We start from the raw sequence: 22,844 nt of genomic DNA on the forward strand, positions 1-22,844 counted from the left end.
ACAACCAGCGCCAACCCGCACTGCGCCCAGCCCCGCCCCCGGCCGCCTTCTCTCCCAGCCCCGCCCACGCGATCACCCTCAGCCGCTCCCCGCTTCCCGCCCAGCCCCGCCCGCGTGACCTCACCGCCGGGCCCCGCCCCCGCCACGTGACGAGCGGCCCCGCCCGGCCCGGCGCGGCGGTGAGGTCAGTGCCGCGCGCCGCCGCCGCCGTTCTCCGCCCCCCGCCCGTCTCCGTCCCTCCCTCCGCCCGGCCGCAGCCGAGGCCCCGCCGCGCGCCGCCGCCGCCTGAGGCCGGGCGCTCGCCATGGAGCTGGCGGACGGCGTGGTGTACCAGGAGGACCCTGGCGGCCCCGGCCCCGCCATGATGTCGGAGCGGGTGTCGGGGCTGGCGGGCTCCATCTACCGCGAATTCGAGCGGCTCATCGGGCGCTACGACGAGGAGGTGGTGGCTGAGCTGATGCCGCTGGTGGTGGCCGTGCTGGAGAACCTGGACTCGGTGTGCGCCCACAGCCAGGAGACCAGCGTGGAGCTGGAGCTGCTGCGGGACGACAACGAGCAGCTCCTCACGCAGTACGAGCGGGAGAAGGCGCTGCGCAAACAGGCCGAGGAGGTGCGTGGGCCGGGGGGGCCGCGGGCGGCGGCTCCGCGCTTCCTCGGCGGGGCGGCGGCACTCGACGCCCCTCCTGCGCCCCGCTATTGCCGCTACTGCCGGCTGCGGGGCTGGAGCCGCGGGGCGAGCCGGGGCGAGGCCGCCGCGGTCGGGGCCGTGTGGCGCTATGGAGGGCTCCGCGCAGCCGTCCCCGCCGGTACCCGCGGCCTTGCGGCGCCGTTCCGAGCGCCGGGCCCGGCGGAGCGGCGCCGCATTGTGGGCTGGCGGACGGGCGTTGGCTGCGCTGCCCGCCCGCGCGTCCCAGCCGTGTGTCCCAGCCGTGTCGGGGCGGCCCGTCGGCTCGGCTCGGCTCAGGGCGCTTTCCCGGAGCGGAGCGATGCGCTGCAAAACGCGTGGGAGAAGCTGCTGTCCTGACTGTGGCTCGTCGAAGTTGGCGCATCAAAGCCGCGGCCAGCAACAGGTGGTGCAGAGCACTCGATATTGAGCTCTGGCTTCAGATGTTGCCACAGAAAAAGGGTAAAAATACCTAAGTATACCCTTACCATTGACGTGTGGTTTTTTGTTTTGTTTTTTTTCCTCCTGGAGCATAAAGCAATACAACAGAAGGCAGCTGTGCAGGATGGCTCCTCTCAGCCCATTGTCCCTCATTGTAGGAAATTGGATTGACAGCATTACCTGTAATAGAACAAACCATCTTACGAGTCTATTTCCAGACTTTGTGTCCCGCGTTTGTCTCTGGGGTTGTTTCCCTTCTAAATTTTCCAAAAATCAAAATAATAACTGACTGAAGATGAAGGCAACTGAATTTGCGAAGTGTCGTTTGTGCTGTACGAATATGTGTATGTTATGGATGTGAGTGAAAAGTGTTGACCTGTAAATGTGGTGTCAGGTGTTCCCAGCATCCTGGACTGATAAAGCATTCCTTGTCCCTGTCCTGCAGCAGCTTTAACTGCTTTGTGGACTTCGGTCTGGAGGTTGTTGCTGCAAATCCCTCATTCTGATACAGGCAATAGAAAAGGCTTCTTTTAAAACATTGTTCTTAAGAGGGTAAGAAGAAGGGAATGATGTATGTTTTCTGAACTAATTCACAGGAAAAATCAATCAAGCTTGAAATGCAGGCAGCACTCGCCAGATTGGAACAATCAGGCCTTGGGCAGCAAAACAGAAACCACAATATTATGGTGAAATAGAATTTATTAATTGTTATTGTGGCTCCTCAGACACTCGCTGTGATCACTGTTTCTTTGTGTCATGATAAATGAACTTAAAGGGACCAGCGTTATGCTGTCTGAAAAACTACTTCTCCCAGGACAGCTCACTGATGCTTTCTAAAGTGCAGCTGGATCAAAGACCACATTTTCTGCTGTAGCTCAAAGGTCATCTTCTTGGGGTCGCTTATGCTGTGTATACATGACAGTGTTGTATAAAGCCTTGCATGCTCTTGGGAGATGTGCTGTCAGACTTGATTGTTGTGACACTGGCGCAACGTGTGGTGTCTCTGAAAGAAAAGGAAGGAATGTGAATATAGCACTATTTTCTTGGACACAGCAGGTTATTGGCTATGTGTTCTTGTTTCTGTTCATCGTGAAGGTTCCTGGTGTAATCTGGTAGCGAAAAGACACTTGGGAGCCATGCAGTTGGATATCCCATGTCTCTGCTGGGCCGTCCTGAGGGACTTTCTATTCTGTGAAACTCAGGAGCCGCCTTTTATTTTCTGCTTGACGTTGTAGGAGTTCTTATTTGCAGCAGTGCCTAGATGAATGTTAATGGTTTGCTGTTTGACTGGAAACATCTGTGTACTGATGTCCTAATCTGCTGCTTAGTTCCTGAACTGAGTGTTTAAGAAACGTTCTCAAAATTGTTGTCTGTGGACTTCTGTTACAGCGACTTTAAAATAAGGAAGAATTCAGAAGTACCAGATCTTTTCAGTTCCCTTTGACACTGATTGTGATCTTTCTAATTGCTGTAATTTGCCTGGCTTTTAACATGGTGCACTTTGTGGTAGAGCTGGAGAAATAGAGGAACTTCCTATTGGGTTGTTCCGCTCACAGCAGCGCACAGCTTAACCTTCCTACCTAGTAATGAGGCAGTGAGCCCTGCAACAAAGAAGTGGGAGAGGATAAGAGATCTGGTGTTGTGTGATCTTACGTCTTTCTTCTGCAGGAAGAACTTGTTACTGCTGTGGTTGTGCGTGTCTAGCAGGAGTTTCACTTGGACCTGGAAACACGGGCAGTTTACTACAACAGCATCAACTTCATCCTCGGTTGTTTTCATCTTCTGTGTATTTTTATCTGCACTGTGTCTAGCTGAGCTGGTTCTGTAGCTGACCTTACGTGTGTACGTGAACACAGCTGCCTTTGGCTGGGAGCATCGTCACAGTGGAAGTTACTCAAGTGTTTGTCACAGGGTGATGAAGGCAGCCAAGTGGGAGGCACCCTTGAATCAGATATGCTGAGTGCTGCACCTGGATCACGTGTCAGGGAAGCATGCCAGCGTGTAAGGGAGGAGGCAATAGAGACAAATGTAGGAAGAAATGCCTAATTCTGGTGACTATATATTACCCAGTCACCAAATGATTGTTTGCTTGGGTGGTTGTTCAAGTTGTATATGCTACATTGTTCTGTGATTCATGTTCATTGCAATAATTATTGCGGTACGCTTAATATAGTGATAAATCTATATAAAGACTTGTATATCATATTGCTTTGTACCAGAGGCCTTTAAGAGCAGGTCAGACAAATGTCTGTCTGAAGTGACATAGTTGACGCTGCCTGGAGAAAACAGGGAGGAGTAAAAGGGAGTTACTAAACATAGCTTATGAAGGTATCTGAGGTTTGCATTTCAGCAGAAGGCACAAGCAGAAGGAGGTGTGCTTTGGATCCCATGCTTATACCTCATTATATGTCAAAATTAGGATGCAGACAGGCATTACTCATCACAGACCAAGAGCCTTGAACAAGGTGGTCTTCTAAGGGCAGGCTGAGCCCTTTGCTTGCTCAGTGTCTTCTGTCACTGGAATGAGTGCTTAAAGACATCTTGCTGTCCTTCAGCTTGTTCTTTGCAGGAAAAAAAAGCCAGAAAACTCACTTCTCTTGGGAGTTGTAAGCTATGACTTTGTGGGCTAGAGAGGAAGTCACTTGGAATCGGAAATGCCAGGTTTTGCCTGCTTCAGTATTTTGTGTAACCAATAGCTTGGGTTGAAATGAGAGAATATCCAGTAACATCCAGTGAGCAGCCAGCATCTTCCTACATGCGCTGCTGCATCTTCTTTAAACAGTGCCAAAAGTGAGCAGTGCTCCAAGCAAATTGCCCACGTCCTTGGCTGCAGCGGTCGCCTGCCGGCCTGCTCTTCCCTTGGCTCTCACACAGGCTGTCAGGGCAGGCGCTCTGTGTGCTGGGCCACGGGGAGCTGCGGCAGCACAGACAACTCGGTTTGGAGCTTTGGTCTGGAATAGCGCACAGCAGAGCGAGGGGGGGAAAGTGACCCAGCTCTCCTCGGAAAATTCTTTGGGGATTTGTAACTTAGAATCTAACTTCAACAAAAAGAAGGCAAAATCCATGGAAAAATTACCCAAATCATTTAAAACAAAACCACTCTTAATGCGTGCAATTGAAGAACACGAGGGTAAAACGAAGAGTTTCAGTAGCAGCGGTGATTCTGAAGGCTTTGAACGGCTGTTTAGTCAAAAGTATAATTGTCACCAGCCTTCCCCAAGTTATGGGACACATCTGACTTATCATCAGAGAACGAGCTAGACAAAGATGTTACAGTTTCATGTTACAGTTCTTCCTTCATGTTTCCCATGTTTAATTTAGCAGTCCGTGTTGGCATTAAGCCCTGGTGCCAAATTTGTGTCAAACTTTGAAGTCCCTTTATAAAAGGGAGTCTGCTAAGAATGAATAAGCTGCACATGACTTGAATTTTCAATGTGGAAGGGGCAAAGCCATTGTGTCATCTACAAAGGAGAGATTGAACAGGTTGTGAGTTTGAGATTTTTGTTCATATGCTGTCAAACAGATGATCCTAAACATCTTGGAGGATGTGACATACAAAGACTTTTTCACGTCTGTCTTTTTGGAGCAGGGAAGAACTCATTTTTAAGTTGCAGAACCCAGAGCAGCTGTACCTGGGCTAGTGTCAGCTGCTGCTCAGTTGCTTTTGCTTCAGGCACAGTCATATGAATGCCATTTGTGGTCCTATGATAGCTGTGCAGAGCTTGCCTGAAAGGAACTCTTGTTCCACTACATAGATGTTGATGCATTTCTACTTTTGAGATATTTTTTAATAATGTTTCCTCCCTTCTGATGACCCCACTAAGCTGAGCTCTTTCATAGAGTGAAAAGCTGTGATCTCTGTGTTGGTTAAAGCTTTGGAAATATTACCTTCAAATAACATGTACATGTACTGTTTGAAAAGCTGGTTTGTAAGGGGTTCACGTAACTCTGCTTGCACATGTTGCTTTTTCATGGTCCCAACAAGGAATGGTACCTGATTAAACCAATTCCCACTGCCACAGTAAGCTGTTACCCTGTAGCTGATGGAACTGTAACTGTTGGGAACTCCGGGACTTTGTGAGTGATGCCTTGGTAAACCAAAGAAGCAGAGGATGTGACGGGCACTGCTGGAGTGCATCCATAAGCAGCTGTGTTAGCTGCTGCCTGCTGCAGCGGGGGCTGTTGTGGCTTCCCGGTGAAGGTGTGCTTGGCCAGTGCTCATTCAAATGAAAGGATGCTGAGGGCTGTGTTTGTGTGCAGGGTTGGCAGGCAGTGTGTGGAGGTGGGATGGAATGAACCCATTCACTCCTCTTGGTCCCAGGTAGGTGTCTCTGAGAGCTGATCCTTGGTAGCAGTGATGCAAAGCAAGCTAGGCGGGATGCTTGAGCAGTGGATGCCAGAGTGGAGCATAATTGGTGTCCTTCATGGTTAAGTGTGGGCTGTAGATCTGTTGTTTTGGAAACCTGCTTATTACCATTCTTTGCAGTAAAGCCCTCTGTATGTTCTTCTGTGTGCTGCTTGAAGTGCAGGGCTTTCTACTTTAAAACAAATCTGGGAATGGCTGTATGTGTTGCTTCTGTATGATCTAGTAGCTTTGGTTAGGCTTCTAATTTTTTTTTATTTAATTGGATCTAATTTCAGTGTATTCTTCTGTCTAGAAATTCATTGAGTTTGAGGATTCTCAAGAACAAGAGAAAAAGGACTTGCAGACCAGAGTGGAAGCATTAGAATCACAGACTCGACAGCTTGAACTAAAAGCAAAAAACTATGCTGATCAAAGTGAGTACAACCAGATTGCACTTCATTTAATGTGATATTATTGTATTTAAAATTTATTTTGTACAAGGGTAATCATATGCTAAGTATCTGTGCTGATTTCTCTGTTTTCACAGGTAACTCCTGTGCAAGTTTGTTTTCCTTAAGATTAAGGCAAAACAATTAGATGCAGGCTATGTTATTGTTAACCCGATTCTTCTGGTGTCTGTTCTTTTGCTTTCCATTTAAATCATGCCATGTTCTTGCTTAACATCTTCCTCAGGAGATGTTCAGAATTTATTTTATGGCAAATAACTACGGAATAAACTTTCTCACAAGCAAACTTGTTTTATTAAACCACTGTCTGTCCTAAAAATAAATGTGGCCTTTAACTGTAGAAGTGCTGCTGGGTTGATTAATGCTTCTTGTTCTAATCGGCATTTGTATGATTTTTGAATTATTAGGAGGCATTTAGCTTTTACAGAAAAACAGTTGAGTGCTTCTACTATGAGATGTTCTGTGGAATTACAAAACTTGAAGAAACTTTGGAGAAACTGTAGCAATGGTTTGTTAGCCTGAAGTAGCGAGGTAGGAAGCGAATGTAGTGCAGCTTAAGCTTCCAGCTGGGCTGCAGGCTGAGCCAGTGGTTGATTGATCATGAGTTTGTCTACTTCTAGTTTTATGAACAGTAGAAAAGTAATACATTAAAATGCCTTAAAAATCCCCTTGTTTCATTTCCCCTGCCCCTAGAAAGACCTGTGCTGCTATTCGTTATTTTCCTGTGAGTCTGTTAAGGGTTCAATGAAGGTTATGGTTTTTGTTTTCATTAAATTTCATTCAGCAGAGTATAGAGATAACGTTCATATTAATTCAAGTGATCAATTTGTCCAGCTGATGACAGGTGATTGAAAGCTAACTTCTATTGACCTAAGACTGGAATGTCTGTTAATACCCAGCTTTTATTGCTGGGCTGCATACAAATGCGGTGACAGCTTGTATCAAGCCTGGACAGGTCAGGATAAGATCTGCTTCTAGAAGCAAGCTGCCAGCTGTCAGAATACCCCTTCCTTCAATGGTTGTTTCTCTTTTGTTCCTCCTTACTCACTTTTGTGCAACAAGACAGAGCTTTCTTTTGTCAGCTTAATTATTCTGTGAAGTCTAGTTCTCATGGTTGTGAGTGGGTCTGCAGCCAGGTAGGAGTACTGGTGCACTAGTGTTGTTATGAAAGTAGATGGCATGCACAGCTGAATCTTTCCAGAGTTTGACCTGTCAGAACAATGGGAACTTCTTGTCTTCCTGTGCTGTGACTTTTGTTAGCAGACTCCATGATCTGTTGGTGACTTTGAATGCTGTTGGCAAAACTTAGCAGCAGTTACTTTTACAGGTCTGTTCAGTTTCATGTTCTCAGGTTCTGTACAGACAATTCTTCTGATGGAACCAGGATTATTAATTTCCAGTAGTTCATAGATCAGGTCAAGATAAAAACTGGTTGTTGTATAGTATACTGCAGTATCAGAAATACGAGGGTTGTTGTGAATGGGAATATGTATGGTTGAAAGCAGCAGCCAAAAACAAATGCTAGAAGCAAAGTAGGGTGGTCTATTTTGGTAACAAAGGGCAGTATGTCCAGAATGCCTGCTCTCTATGTCCACAGCCCAGGCAACTTGTTAGTGGGGGGAGCCTGTGCTCTGACAGCAGGATAATGGCATTGAGATTGTGTCATATAACATCTACTGTCACTTTGGTCACTACAATAAAAGAGAACAGATTGCACAGGAAGAGGCTTTTGGGTTCCTGCTAATATGTGGCAGCAGGCTTGGGGTTTTGTTGCAGAAATTGCACTTGGTGTTATGCACATCAATATACTCCATCGTGAACCGCTGTGAATCTGTTGACATGAAGCGCTTTTTGCCTTCAGCACTGAGTGTGTCTGTATGTACAACTTTAGGCCTTTAATTACATCGTGTACGTATTGTTAATAAAACTGTTTGCATGACAAACTCATTTGTTCTGGTGGAACCACTGAATTGTGGCTAGAACTATTTTTTTTTGTGAGAAATACTGCTGTTGAAACAGTTACCACAGTGGTATGAAGTTCTGGAGTTAGGTTCAGTTTAAGCCATTCAGAAATCTTTGTGATGGAGAAAAACCTTTTGTCTTGGTGGCATTTCGAGAAATGATAGAGCTGTGTGGAACATTGGGTTTTGCTTATGATTTGGGTTGGTAATGTTGTTTAAGACAACATGAAAGCCCTACAGATCCTTGAAATGTTGCCGATGCCGTGAGATCAAAGAGGCACGAACATGGCTGTGAGCACCTCATGACTATTATGCAACTGAACTGTTTCTGGTGATCTACATTTCCAGGGTATGAGAGCCATACTGCTGTGTATATTCCTGAACTAGTCTAACTTTACTGTATTCTCTTCTCTCCTATTTTATAGACAAATCCTACGATACCAAAGATGCCAATATTTTAATTCAGTGGTTGTGATTTTGAGTCTTCCAGCTATGTTTCTTTTTCTCTTCAGCTTCCTATACCACTATCTGTGCATTTAAACGGGCCTGTGGTATTGCTGACTGCTACCATTCTGAGCAGTGGTAGAGTTAGCGCTGGTAACGGAATTGGGGATGCCTGGCACAGGGATCAGTAAGCAGATACAGGAAGGCCAAGCCAGGTTTTATCAGAGTACAGAGTCTGAGATAGCAACATCAGTTTATTGGATATCACTTAATGCATTACCTGTAATTAGTGTCGGTGGAATGCAGTAGATAGTAGATGAAAATGGGATGTGAGAATGCAGTTATTAATCTACTTTCCAGTCTCAGAATTAAAGCATTCTTGAGCCTTACAGACAGCTCTGTGAAACACTGTTGTGTGGTTTTGCCAAAGCATGAGCCTAGGTGGAATTTAAACACTTCTGGGTGTATTATGTCATGGAGATGGACTGGATAGCTGTCTGCTGCCTTTGGGCTGGAAATTATAATTCTTGCTGTTAAAGTACTGTGCACAAATACAGGAGTTCAGATGCTGGGTGACCTTTTTGATGCCTTCTGATGAAGAGTAACTGTAAGAGTGAGTAATGATTTGTTTTGGCACAAAATAAGTAGTTTAAACTCTTGCTACTGCTTAACACTGAAGTTGGAGTTAGTGAAATGTTACAGTAGCCATTATTGGTATTTCTGCTGTTTTCCAGGAGATGCTTAATAATGTAGAATGGAAAATGGGTAAGAGGTGGGAGTGCATCTTTGAAGGTAACTCCGTGTGCTAAATGATATCCAAGCCTTGAGCAGAGTAGATAATATTCTCTCCTACTTAAGAATTTATGTGTTACACCTCACAGCAACTGAATTACCTCACAAATTAAATGAACAGCAGTGAAAAGCATGAAAACAGTATTTACATTGTTTTGCAGCTGAAAATGATGTTTCACTGGAACAGGCTGCCCAGGGAGGTGGTGGAGTCTCCTCTGGAGATGTTCAAGACCTGCCTGGATGCCGACCTTTTTCCTCCATATGTTACAAATGTATCTGTTTGCTGTCAGCCACAGCCTAAATCAGTGAGCTGCCACACTGCTGCTCTGGAGGAGGAATAGGAGAGCGGAAGAGGTGGCAGCCTGGGCCAGCAGTGCCCTGGGAGCTGCAGGAGGGAATGAAAGCCTGAGTGGCAGGGGCAGATGCCCGTTGCGTTAGTGCCCATGCATGGGATAAAGCACTTGTGTTTGTGTTCAGTGCCTGTGGTGTCAGTTTGTGCCGGGGGGGCGGCAGGGGGAAGGTGTGAGGGAGGAGTTGCATTCTGGATATGCTGGTAAGCTACTCCTGCTGAAAGGAGCGCACAGGTGTAAGGGTTTGGTTGCAGAAACGTGCTGCTGTTGTGTGGCTCTGTGGCCCGGCAGCCCATCGTCTCAATTTGCACTGCTGATTTTCTCTGTAAGTTTCCGCTGTGCCTCTGTCCTTGGGTTGGTGTTACCTGAGCAGGGAAGGTTGGTGCCAGCCCTCCCAGGGTCCTATGGGAGCTACAGAGCAAGTTAAATAGCATGAAGGTCCTACAGATGTTTAGAGACAGAGTCAGTGCATGCAGTTTTCAGAAGCTTTTGTTGTCAGTCTTTAGGAAAAATTTACTGTTAGCTGAAATGTCTTTTGTTTGTTTTATAACTTGATCAGACATGAATTCCTGTGACAGCAGAGGGCACCTCTGAGTTCTACAGGGAAGTGCAGCGCAACGATGTGCTGTTGTTTGTTTCTTTAAATCAGAGGTTTAACACTTAAATTCTTCCCCTTCTCTTCCCTCACATGTTAGGTGGGTGTCTGAGGCTGACACCAGTCTCCTAAGCATCTTTTACAAGAGCTACAGATACATGCAGAATGGATTCATATTAACTTTAGCTGTAATGATGCTGCTAGCTCTGCTCCTAACTACTGCTAAAATGTTTCAGATTTCAACCTTGAATCTGGCAAGTCAGACACACAGATATCAAAACCTTGCAGTAATAACCTGCAGCTTGCTTGTCTAGCTGAGATGGCTTTTTAGGAATGTCACATCTTTTTCACGTTAAAGATGACTGCAGTGTATCTTGTGATACAAGAGTGGAACAGCTTTGGAATCTGCTTTCTGGAAAAATCCTTTTCAGGCTAACTTATTTAAAGGGACTGTTGGGTTAGTTACAAGAGAAACTGAAACAACTCTCTGTGTCTGGATAGCTGAAAAGCTTCCCAATGGAGGCAGTGGGCTCTGAGGATGAAAGCATTGGTTGCTGGTCTGGGTCTGCCCAGCGCTGAAGTACAACCAAGGTAGCGTACTGCATTTGACAGAACAGCTGGAGCACAGATATGGTTCTGTGCCTTGCAGGGTTATCAAGCACAAGTTTCATTACAGAGTTCAAGATAGCTTTTACTGGGGGGAAAACTATGCATTAAAACAAAACAAAATCCAGCAAACACAGAATGTCTGACTTTAGAGCTGCAAACATTGTGACCCAGCTGTTGGGCTGGTTCTATTTCCCACATCAGGTGACACAAGATAGCAATTGATATTGCTTGCTGCAGGTCTCATTTGGGACATGAGACCAACATTTGGCAGCTGATGTAACCACACAGATTGGTTTTCCTCAGAACTGTTGCTTTTACTGCTTCAGGAGAAAATGCAGGGCAGTTACTGCCAGGAGTCTTCTGCCAAGGTTGGTATTCTGTTTTCATCTGAATGAGCGTAGAATTTTCATCTGTACCCTCAGTACTGCATTTAGCCTCTGCCAGTTCTGTGAAAAAGGTGAAGAGCAGCAATAGTTTCATTGCAGCTGTACTTATGGCTCCTTTTTACCAAGTCATTTTCCACTGTTTAATCTTTGAGGGCATCTATTAGCTTCCTTAGATTGAGACATTACCTGGGGTTTGTGGTGTGGGAATCGGCAGTCCACTAGATGGAGCAGAGCGTACGGTTAGCTCTGGAGCCCACAAAGACTCGTGCTACTGCAGTGGAGGCTAAAATGAAATGGAGTAGGAAAATAGAGCAGCAATTGACCTGCTTCAAAGTAAATCTGCTAATGTGCCTGAGCAGTAGTGTGAGAGTAGGCTGAAACCAGCTGACATTAGTAACTGCATATGTGTGTTTTTAAATTAAGGGAGTAGTGTGCTAGTGATTTGGATGGCAAAGTTTACTGTAATCATTCTGTTGTGTTTCCAGGTCTTATCACTTTCAAGCTAAATACTTGTTTGATAGCTTCAGTCCCTGTTTCAGTCAGTGGATGTCGTGTCTGTTCTTTAGCAGCTTACTGGATCATGAAGTCCTACTGGCTTTTAGGATTGGTTATACTTGATTTGTACATTTGCAGTGGGACCAGCTTTTAAGAGCAGAGTTGGATGAATGCTGTCCAAGGAGAGCCTTCGGGTGGTCATATGCCAGGAAGGATTCATTAGTGAGCTGGGCCCTTGTCCTGCCTCGTGTAGCAGGAGCTTAGTTCCATCCCAAAGCATCCCACGGGCTTGATTTAGTGTTCTAGCAGGCCTGTTTTTCTTTCTCCCCCTCAGGCTTATCAGCAGTTTGAGGCAGAGGACAACATACAGATGGAGGGTGTGCCAAACTTGGTAAAGCCAGCAGACTTGGGAGGTAAGCCCTGATTCCTGAAAAGGCAGGGTGGGCAGCTAGTCACACAGGTCTCTGTAGTGCTGTCAAGATGTAGGCACTCCAGAGGCTTCTGTAATTTATTGGAATACATAAACTCCTTTTTTAGGCTTGCTTGGTTTGATTTGAGAGGATTTGTGTTCGGATTGGTGCTTGAAGTCATTGAATGTGTTAGGGTATTCATAGGGCTGGAGAAGTTTGCAGTTGGACTTGGAGCATGAGTCTGTGGTAGTGTTCCTATGGGATGCTTTCATACTGGAGGTTGGACACCAGAGGGTACCCTGGGTCATCCACTCCTTTATGCAGTGGCAAAGTGAAACAGAGCTGACAACAATTCAGCAGTTCAGTTTAAATGTGCTTCTGTGTGCTAGTGGGAGGCTTTTTGTCTTCTGTTTTGTTGCAGTTAACTTCCTGTTCCTGCTGATGGGAATGCATGTTTAGTAGTGACTCAATGGGTTTGTTAGCTTCTGGGGCCAGAACCTCACAGCAGTCTTCAAAAGCTTTCTGTGCTGTTCTTTGCTAGATTCAGGTACTGTGTGCGCAGTGATCTGGAGGGAATATGCGATCTCTTCCCCACTATTCAGCTGGGAGTGAGTTCGAGTGGATTCGTGTGGTCAGGATCATCTCCTTGATGCAGAGGCATGGTCTGGCCAGGACAGGTTACCTGTTGGCATTGGAAAGGCTTCTTTTGAGGTCTTTTGATGTGGATCGGAGGGTATGTAAGCTTAGTTTACTCATGCTTGTGAGTGAAGCTCCCAGCTGTAGGGCTGTAACATGGGTGCATCCCTCCAGGAGCCTTTGTGGCTTGGAACTTCCGTGCATAATAACAGCAACTCTATGACTTGATTTCAGGAAACATTTAAAATTGGGTGATAAAAGGAGAAAACATCATGCTTTGTTATGGAACCACAGCCACTGTGCAAGTGCTTGTTACATGGATAGCAGCGGGCAGTGCTTTTGTGGATTTCACAGAGGAAAGGAAGGGTATTTGCAGTGTGTAGTGTGGTGCTTTAATTAATTGTTGTGAAATACATTGTGTAAGGTAATCCTCCCAGAACCCTCCTGATAAAAAGTAATCTGGAGTCAGCTGTCCAGATGCTGGTGTGTGGTGCTGGGTCGGAGTGCATCACCAGCATCCTTTAGCTGCTGGTGAGGCTACATTGAGCTGAGGCCCGGTGTGGGCTTGGCATGGGGCAGGCAGTGGGTGCTGCAGGGCTGCCATGCTGCTCCATGGCTCCTGGACACCATTTCTGGGAAGGCTGCACAAAAGACAAAGACAATCAGTGACGTGCTTTGTGTTTCCAGGCTGCTTACCTGTCCTAAAGCAGGTCTTGCACAGCTGAAAGGTTGCCGGATCCATGGTCTGTGAGGGAGAGAACTTGGATGCAAGGCCAGGAGAGTGTGGATAGAGAAATGAGGAGTGCTGGAGCTGCTGGGCTCTGCCTTGCAGCTGTGAATGAGTTCTTGCTTGGAATAAACCAGGCTGTCTGATGGGCATCTCTTGTAAAATGTTTTTCTGACTACTATGCCCATCAGTCTAAGATCCTGAGTAAAATTTGTTTTGTCATGTCATGCTTTGTAATTACAGGTTCTGACACTTCTTTCCATGGGCGCTTACTGTAGATTTCCATCTAATGTGCTCCTGTATGAGGAAACTTACGAGATCTGTTGCCTAAAAATAATGAACTAAATCCATTTTTTAGACGTAATGTTTGTGTCCTTCGTTGCCTCCCAAAAATGCAGATTTGCATATGTATTGTGCAGCAAAAATACATAGGCAGATGTAAAAACTGTTGTGTTTTTGACTGCTGCTTAACCCAGAGAGCTCTTATTCATCCTGATAATGGTCAGAAAGGAAAGCATTCAATCTTCCATTAGTATAAATGAAGCTTGATTTAATACTTTTGGTGAGGTATTTATAGGTGGAGTGCAAAAGGTTGTGTGAAGGAATGTAATGTTCTTATAAAAGCAAGGTTAGATTAGGAGCTCAGGGTGTTTATTATACAGACTGGAGCGAAGAGACAACTGTGTCCTTCTGTTCCAGTATTTAACTCAGGCAAAGATTTTTTTTTTGATTGGAACCTACATGCAATAAAATATCGAGGCAGAACACAGATAGTTGGAGCAAAAAGGAATGAGAACTGATTTTCAGAATACCCAGTCAGCAATAGCAAAATGTGCAAATAGCAAAGAAAGTGCTGGCATTTGTCTTCAGATAATGTGCTTGGCAATGTGTTTCTGGGGGTGAGTAACTATAAATTCTGAGTTTCCCAGGGTATTTAAACAAATGGAATATGGAAAGGGAGCCTCAGTTACAGAACTTGAAACACCTGCTTGTATCACAGAAGTATCATGCCATGGTATACCCAAAGAGAATGTTGGAATGCACGTGTAGAACTAGCAGCAAAAAAGATCTGTTATTTCTAGTTCATCTCCTTTAATACTAATGTATTTCCTGAGATGTTACTTAAATCTGCTAGATGTACTTTCATTTCTTGCAATGCTTACAGAAGTATTCAGATATTTTTTTCAGTGAATTGGTTACCTTAATACTCAGGGAAATAGGAGTGAATTGACTTGAAGCTATTAAAAATACTTTGTTAGATAAATTTGCTGTAGAGAAATTTGCTTTAGGAAACCATTGTAAAGCCTTAACCAGAGCTCACAGTTCTCATCCTATATTGAGTGCAGCTAAGTGATGCAGCTTCTGCTTTTCTTTAGGTCTTCCTTGTTCACGTGTGGGAAAAATCTGGAGTGATGCAAGCAGTGAGCTGTTATTGAATGTGAAAATGTTTTTGTTGGGCTGGAGATCAGCTGGGGAAAATAATTAGTGCTTTGGATTTCAAGGACTGCAATTTGTAAGATTGGGATGCTATTTTCAGGAAGTTCCAGCGACAAGAGGTTGAGAATAGAAAAACTGCCTTACTTTTTTATTCTGCTCTTTCCTATTCATTACTAAGAATATTCTTGTGTCTGGTCTAGTTGACTAATCCTGAACAAATCAAAACTTTTCTTTTCAGTTTCACGAATCTAGTTTTAATTCCTCTTTCAATTTTATCTTCTAGTTAGCAGACTTGAGGAGAGGGAGGCAGAACTCAAGAAAGAATACAATGCTCTTCATTCAAGACATACAGAGGTAGGTCATTACATGGAGATGAATTCAGAGTACCTTTATGGGCTTTCCCATAGATGAACGTTCTTGTTCTGAACAACTGGGAAAACTGTTGGATGTTTTTGTTGACTCGTTAATGCTTGGATGTTTGTATTGTTAATGTTCATTGTAAACTGATGTTGTTCAACATGTACTTTTCATCTCATTCACATCTGTGTGCATGTTTTTCCATGGTAGTTTGCTTATACATTTGTCAGTTTTGCAGCTTTCTTAGGTATTCAGAATTTGAAAACAAACAAAAATTTGCTTTTTCATGTGTTAAATATGATTACTCATCAGAGTGCATTAGTAATCTCCAAAGAAATAGAAACAAAAGTACAATCCTGGCTCTCTATCAGCAGTTTTCCTGAAGTATTGGTCTTGTGCTGTTCAAGAAGCAAGCAAGCTCAAAAGCAGTCCTACTGAGAGTTGTGATCAGAAGTCCATATTGTGCTTAGTGATAGCTGCTACAGTGATGGCAGTGCAAGTCTGACTTCGTCTGTGAAGTTAAATAAAACAATAGCAGCACTACTGAAGTCAGGTCTGGAGCAAAAAGGGACTGAAATGCTTTGTCTTTTCCCATGCAGGGAGGCTTGCTGCCTAGCTAGTGTATTTATTTCAGTAAGGAGATCCCTAAGTTTTGTTAATAATTCTGATTAGTTTGAATAGTTCATCACTGAGCACAGTTCCTATTCTTCCCTTATTCTGATTGCTTGCTTTCTTCCCTGAGAGCTCACATAGCTGGGTTGAGATCCCTGCTGGCAGAGGGGAGAGCAGTATTGATATTCCTGGTTCAAAAGATGTAGAGAAAGAAGCAAGTGTGAATGTTGGTTTTGGTTGCCCTTAATACATGGCAGTTCTAAGATGAACGTCCTGCAACAGAGACAACAGCTGGAAGTGGTTTGGAACTGCAGCTGTTAAGAGTTCTGAGTATTGCACCGAGCTTCTGCTCTTCGTGTTTTCTTAATTTCTGTTTGTTGAAATCTTACTGTAGTCAGGATCGAGTTTGGTACTGAATAGTTACTCCGGAGTGCAGCATCTGTTGAAAACCAGAAATCTAACTGAAACAAGAAGTGACAGAGCTTCATGCTGCTCACTTGCTTAAGTTCTGCCTCCTCTTGAGCTGGAAGCACTTGAAGTGCTGTGCCTGCAAGGGCTTGGTGTGGTGTGGTTAGAACCTATGAGTGCTGGAAATGGCACTGTTTTTGTTGAATCTGCTTTTGCAGTGTCGAATTAACTAAGTATATTGGGCACCATTAATTCAATGCAATCTAATGAAACATTCCAAATATCTTTTTACATAGGTTTTGCTCCAAAATGGACAGCGGCCTCTACTGGTTTGATTCCAATTTATTAAGTGCTTTTATTCTTCTGCTTTCTTTGGTGTAGGGAAAGTCTTTGTTGGGCTTTATTATCACCGAGGTGACTATGTCCTCCCTTAGGAAGGAAATAAGCTGTATCAGAGTTTTAATGCTGGTTTCTGGCATGTATTTCTCACTTGTGGAGTGTCTGTAATAATCCTGTTCTCCCCTCTTCCCTTCTGAAATTTCCTGCTTCCCTTTCTCCCAACATACTCAAATGTCTATGTAGGAAATCAACTTTTTTTTTAAATGCCATATATTTTGGCCAGTACTCTGCCTACTTTAAGCCCAAAGTTATGAAGTGTATTGGGTTAAATGCTTCTGTTACAGTAAGTGTTTCCGAAACCTCTTTTTATGTGGGCCTTTTCCTAGGAAGGAATATTTCTTTCCTTCTCAATTAGCATCACCATGGTCTTTGCAAGTGATCAATCTCTGGTGCTTATTGAAATAATGATTAACCAAATAATGAACAGAGAATTCATTGGGTTTTTTTTAACTCTAAGATGTTGGCAATGATTGCTCTGACAGATGTCACACTGAAAATGCAACATGACCGTAATTTCTGCAATCTTAACTTCTAGCAGTTGTTCTCCATTCCCCCTGCTTTTGCTGCTTGCTTCCCTTCATCTCCCCTCCCAGAAATACAGTTCAGCATTTCAGGCTTGGATGGCTTCTTCTCCCTCTGCCTTTCTTGAGGCCCTGTGACCTTGTCTTCTTTCAGCTGTGGCTGGGCTACTCCTATGAGTACATTATCAGAATGGAGCAACACTTCCTTAAACTGGCCAGACCATGGGAAGTTACACCTGCAGCGTGATGCGGAGTCCTGAATCTCTGGTACAGTGCGTGGAGTGCTCCATCCAGCTCAGCCTGCTGGGCATGGTGCTCTGCATAGTGGCTCCGGGCTGCCAGCCTGCTCTGTGAGGAGCTGCCTGCAGCTGCGGAGACAGCAGCACTGCCCTGACTTGCTGAAGTTCAGGAGACAGGATTTAGCCTTGATCCTTTTGTCTAATTAGACCTTTCATCTCTTTTATGTACAGTGAAAGATGAGTGTGAGTGCAACGTATTCCGTAAGCTTCCTCCCCTGCAAGTCAGTCTGTGCTTGAGCTAACTGGCTTGATGATAAATGGATTAGCATATGGTTACCTGAGCAGTTGAGTGGCAGACTGGGGGGCAGATTGCGTAGCTGGGCACTTGCAGTAGGTGGCTGGGAGGATGACATCTTCAGACAGAGCGGATGTATAAACGCAGCTTGAACGTGTTCTCACATCCCTGCTGTGACAGTGATGTGCAGGTCTTGCTCTGATCTTGCTCTGCTTGGGTACCCAGAACAGATGAGCAGTAAAGCAGTGTGCTGAGCTGTATTTTAACTTCTGGAATTATAACTTTGCAAACTATTGTTTCCCTCTTTCTATAGCTATAAAGTACCAGATGCAGGAAATGGTCATACAGCCACAGTGACACCAAGTGAGAAGGTTAAAGGGTTGGCAGTGGTCTAATCCAAAAATCTTTGAATCCTTGTTGTGTAGACTTCAGAAGAGAATTCTGTTTCTTAATTGTAGCTTATCTCAAATGCTGTTCTATTTCACGTAAAATTGGTTCCTTGTATTACCTGTTAAAGGGGACCTGTTTCCTGCATACTCTTGGTGGCATTTGTTTACCTTCATTGCAAAGAGCTGCAGTGACTTGCAGCAAGCCCAGTGTAGGATGACAGTATTTTTTTTCTGTACAGTTGATAGAGAGCTTTTTTTTTTTTCTTTTTCTTTTTTTTGTTTTAAAGGCTTGGCTAAAAACTCTGTTTACTACTCGGTTGGAAAACTGAGGCCAAACAGTGCTTCAACGTTTTGACAGTTGAGTAACACCTGTAGCACTTCTCTGCCCAGATGCTCACAGTAAAGGCCTTTCCTGTTCAAGCAAGCACTTACAAAACAACAAAAACAACCTTTGGATGTGCAAGGCTAACTAAGATGGTTCGATATCTCTTTTCCTGACACACAGAATAAGGGCTTAGTTTAATGAAGCATAATTGGGCCATGCAAGTTGCTGGCTGTTTTGCACTGATACAATGTGACAGAACAGTGAGCCTGTCTCTGGCACTGGACATGCACTCTGTCGGGCTTGTCTGGATAAGCATGTGTCCTGAACCTGTCCACTGCTGGGAAACTGGAGGAGAAGGCTTAAGTGAAGATCTCTATTTACAGCTGTGGCTAGGCATGGTGCCAGTCTTAGCACCCTTAGGTTAGACTTGCTGTTCCACAAACTTTTCTACAGCCTTATGCTAAGCGTTAGTAGTTTGATGGGTAAAGCCTGAGTTGAGCCTGAGTTGAGGATCTTTACATGTTTTGTGCCCTTCAGTGACATCATCTTTTACATGGGTTAAGATGCGTCAGGTTCATCAGTGGCAGTGGTGCTGGGGTGACAAGCTCATCAGAAACACAGGTGTAAGAGAGTTGCATGGAAACATATTTCGGATTTCTGTACTGAATCACAGAGATTCTAAAAATATTAATTACCTTATTAGATCTAGATTATGTGGGACACACGAAGATCTATATATACGGTGACACATTCCCAAAGGCAGGAGCTGCTTGTGTCGAACCTGGCTGGCTCTGCCAGGTGAGCAGTGATGCTGTTGTGCAAAGCCGGAGCTGACAGCAAAAGAGCTGCTGCAGCTGTCCTAGGGGAGCTGGGGCACTGACACAGAAAGGAGTGAAGGAAAGAGAAAGAAAGGTGCAAGGATGTCCACAACCTGGTTAAAGAAAAAAGTCCCAGTTACCATCCTGGGACTGTCTTCATATGTACTTGTGTGTCTGTATTGGGTGAACATGTTTGTAAGGGTGGAGATAGGAACCAGTGCCAGGATGCTTGTTGCCCTTCTCTGAGCACTTGCTGAAGTACATGAGGTAGAAGAAGCAGTGCCTTACAGTTCTAGGTTTTGTCACATTTATGAGGAGACAAAACCAACTATTTTTTTTTTTTTTTACATGGAAAGGTAACACATGGCTATTGCTTTATGCTCAAGGGAAGTGGCTTTGCTGTTTATGTTGTAATATGTTGAAAGCTCATTATAGTCAGTTTGTGTTGTGCCCTGGGATGTGCTGATGTGAATTCTGAAATGCCGTTAGCTATGTAAGGTAAATTTTCCAAGTTCTGAGTTATCTTTAATCCTCTCAGGTATTGGTAACTGAGCAATGTATGTAATCACAAAAATGGTGGAGTGGTCAGTGTTTGTTATGGCATCTCTGGAGTAATCAGTCATTCGAAATGTTTCTGTCCTTTTGTAGGCAGCAAAATGAATGGTCAGTAGCAAAAGGTTAAGAATGATGAAATGATTTGACTCCAACTTCTGTGAAGGAAGACAGTAGCTGGGCTCCTGCGTTTATTATCTGCTCTTTTCTGTGGCGTGTGAGAACAGTCCATGCTCAGTTAGTCAGTTGTCAGTAATAATCAATCTTTAGATGGATGTGTAGTTTTAAAACAGCAAAATCCATGATCAGATTTTGAGCTCTCAGAATTCAAGCATATTAATTTGTTAGATGAGGATGGTGCACTTTGAGGATGTTCTGAGATGTGAGTAATTTACGTTGGAAGGGCTGCTGGATGTCATCTGGTTCCATCCCCAGTAGTTTTGGAGGGAGTCTTCAAAATTGTGTTGTAAAGGAGCACTTGGGGTGCTGACTTCTCAGTTAATTGCAACGCTGAATTAATTATGTCAAGTTGCTGACTGAACTGATTTTCACAAGCCCACATGCTGTGTCTATTGCTGCTCCCTGTGGGCAGGAAAGGAGGATGAGGAGCTTCAGTCCTTGGGGACCTCATCCTGCTGTTGTCAGCCTCTGTGTTTGTGAGCCTGCATGGAGGCAGTGTGTGGGCTTCACACAGTGGTGCCGCTGTCCTGGTTTTTGGGATGCTGCATGCACTGTAGTCTGGGTCTGCAGAGGAACGGCTGTGCTGTATGTGCATGAGATGCACACCTTTGCCTTTCTCATCTTACTTTTGTGTCTTTCCAGCTTACAGGCTTTGTGCTGAAGTATGCAATCTAAGGATTTGCTGCTTTTGCCATCAGCACTGTTTTCACCCGCAGAGCAGTGCTCAACTACTAAGTCCTTTAAGTTGACCTGCCCTCTAGCCTCTGTATGCGGGTAATAAATGTGATGAGATGTTTCAGTAAACAAAAGAAGAACAGAGTGAGGCAATGGTAGAAAGTAGGTTAGGTCGTATACTTTGCTGTATATTTTAATGACCCAACTGTTTCTTTGCATGCTATGTTTCCCTGGAAAGTTGCTGGTTACTTACATGTAGGTTGACCTCTGATCAGTAATTCCCTCTGTGATGATGGGGATGAATGGATGGGATGCAGAAGGGTCTTATTTGAATTTCAAGGTTATCCCAGAGGGGAAAAGTAACCCATTGTATTTCTAAAATCCTTTGAATTATAAATTTGTTGCCACGTAGTGCTGTGCATGGGAAGCATTGGAACGGCCAGCTCTGGCTGCATGATGGGAACAGCTAAAACAATAAGCATGGGTAGCTGAAGGTGGAGTTCTCATTTCATTTCCTTTGAATGCTTCTGCATGTGAACGAGCTTTTAGAAATAATTCAGAGAACTAATGAAATGGTCGTAGTAAACCACTGCATTCGTATCATTTTGTTGGAGGATGAACTTTGTAAGCTTTTGACGGCAGTTAAAGTATATTATATAATGTTTCTCTAAAAATAGCAAGATAATTTTTTTTCTGTTCTGAATTATTACTTCAGTTGAATGTGGGGCACAAAAGATCTGTTTGAACCTTAGCATGTAATATGTTGATTTGTAGACTATCCACCAGTCAGGGTATTTTAAACTAGTTTGCAATACAAGAATATTTTAAGATGAAGAGTATATATTTGCATGCAGCCCGTGCTGGCAGCTGGTGTTTGGGGGGAAGCTGACATCCAGGATAACAGCGCTGAGCTCCAGTCTTACTGGCCTTGGGCAGCCCTGACTTGCAAGTATCATGTAAATGGAGGTTTCAGTCCCAATGTTCGTAAATACCCCTCAGAAGCAAAGGTTATGTAATGTTGGTTGTGCAGATCTGTTTAATAACACTGGTCTGAAAGTATGTCACCACCTAAGCTGGACTCCACGATCCTTGCAGGTCCTTCTAACTCAGGGTATTCTGTAAAATAGGGTATTCTGTAAAACCGGTTTCTTAATTTCATTCAATAGATATATATATATATATATATATTTTTTTTTTTTAGATGAAACCTGTGTCTTGAATATGTTTCAGAGAAAAATATCTGCTGAACTCTTGTGTGGTTTTTCAGTTCTCAGTGCCCTGTTCAACGTCCGCGTAGAAATGCTGGAAATGCACGGTGTCAGGGCTCTCTTCATACTTCCCCAGCTTTCATTTGGAGGCTGGCCGTACCTGTGACTGCTTTGCACGTGCATCCCAGACCAACTGAGTGCTGAGCAGCTCCATCCTTAGGCAGATTGGAATCAGGTTGTTAAATAAGTCATGGCTGCGGGAGTCAGCGTTGGCCTGTGGCCATCTCTTAATGGGAAAGGAGCAAGCAGGCAGAACTCCTCCTGTGCTGAAAACCCAGAGGCACTCAGTGCTGATGAGAAGTCAGTCTAGATGGTTTGAAACCAAAGCTTGGAGTTCTCAAAGAGAAGTTAAATTGATACTGGTTTTGAAAGAAAGAAAGGAGATGTTGAATTCATTTATGCTTACAGAAAAAATCTGATTTTGTGTTATTCTTGGAGCGTATGCTGTCTCATCTTCATGCTTCTTTTTGCGGGTAGGCAATAACGAGCTGTGCTGAATGTCACATCATACACTTGAACATCTGTTGACATGATGAGATTCTTAGCCTCTAACATGCATTTGAATGTGGCACTTGGGTGCAGAAATGTTGTCTGTAATACCATGTGTGCTTTGGATGCTATTGCAGTGTTCCTCGTGCATGAAAGCACAAGTTCTCTAATTTTTTAATTATGGGATTCTCTTCTGGTTTGTGGCTTTAAACACTGTAATGTTGCTTCTTTTGTTCACCTATTAAATGTTTCTGAATGCTCTTTCTACTTCTAGCAGTAGAGGAAAAGGTTAGGTTTTATTGGCCAATAATTATGAAACTGTAATAGAAATAACTAGCACTAAGCTGTTGGTTTGTGTTTTGTTTTTTTTTTTTTGCTGTTTCTCTGTCATTTTAAACAGATGATTCACAATTATATGGAGCACTTGGAAAGAACCAAACTTCATCAGCTAACAGGGGGTGATCAGTTAGAATCCACAACGCACAGTAGAATTAGGTAAGCTATTTATTATGCTCTCACCCTGAAATGAAAGAAAAATCCATTCGTTTGTGTTTGCAA

General features: G+C 44.1%; 1 protein-coding gene across 5 annotated transcripts in view; it reads left to right on the plus strand.

Moving 5' to 3' along the window:
- Positions 1 to 243: 243 nt before the first annotated feature.
- SPAG9 (sperm associated antigen 9) overlaps positions 244 to 22,844 on the plus strand; it is a 58,349-nt gene continuing 35,748 nt past the window's right edge. For 2 of the 5 annotated variants that reach the window (XM_052688343.1, XM_052688347.1), the window contains exons 1-5: positions 244 to 610; positions 5,764 to 5,884; positions 15,043 to 15,113; positions 16,433 to 16,465; positions 22,687 to 22,781. In XM_052688343.1, coding sequence (XP_052544303.1) covers positions 305 to 610; positions 5,764 to 5,884; positions 15,043 to 15,113; positions 16,433 to 16,465; positions 22,687 to 22,781 — 626 coding nt within the window. In that variant the 5' untranslated portion in view covers positions 244 to 304. The remainder of the gene's footprint in view (positions 611 to 5,763; positions 5,885 to 15,042; positions 15,114 to 16,432; positions 16,466 to 22,686; positions 22,782 to 22,844) is intronic. The other 3 variants (XM_052688345.1, XM_052688344.1, XM_052688346.1) reach the window with 3 other exon arrangements.

The sequence above is a fragment of the Tympanuchus pallidicinctus genome, unplaced genomic scaffold (genome assembly GCF_026119805.1).
Source record: "Tympanuchus pallidicinctus isolate F22 unplaced genomic scaffold, pur_lepc_1.0 scaffold23, whole genome shotgun sequence".
NCBI classification, from domain to species: Eukaryota; Metazoa; Chordata; class Aves; order Galliformes; family Phasianidae; genus Tympanuchus; species Tympanuchus pallidicinctus.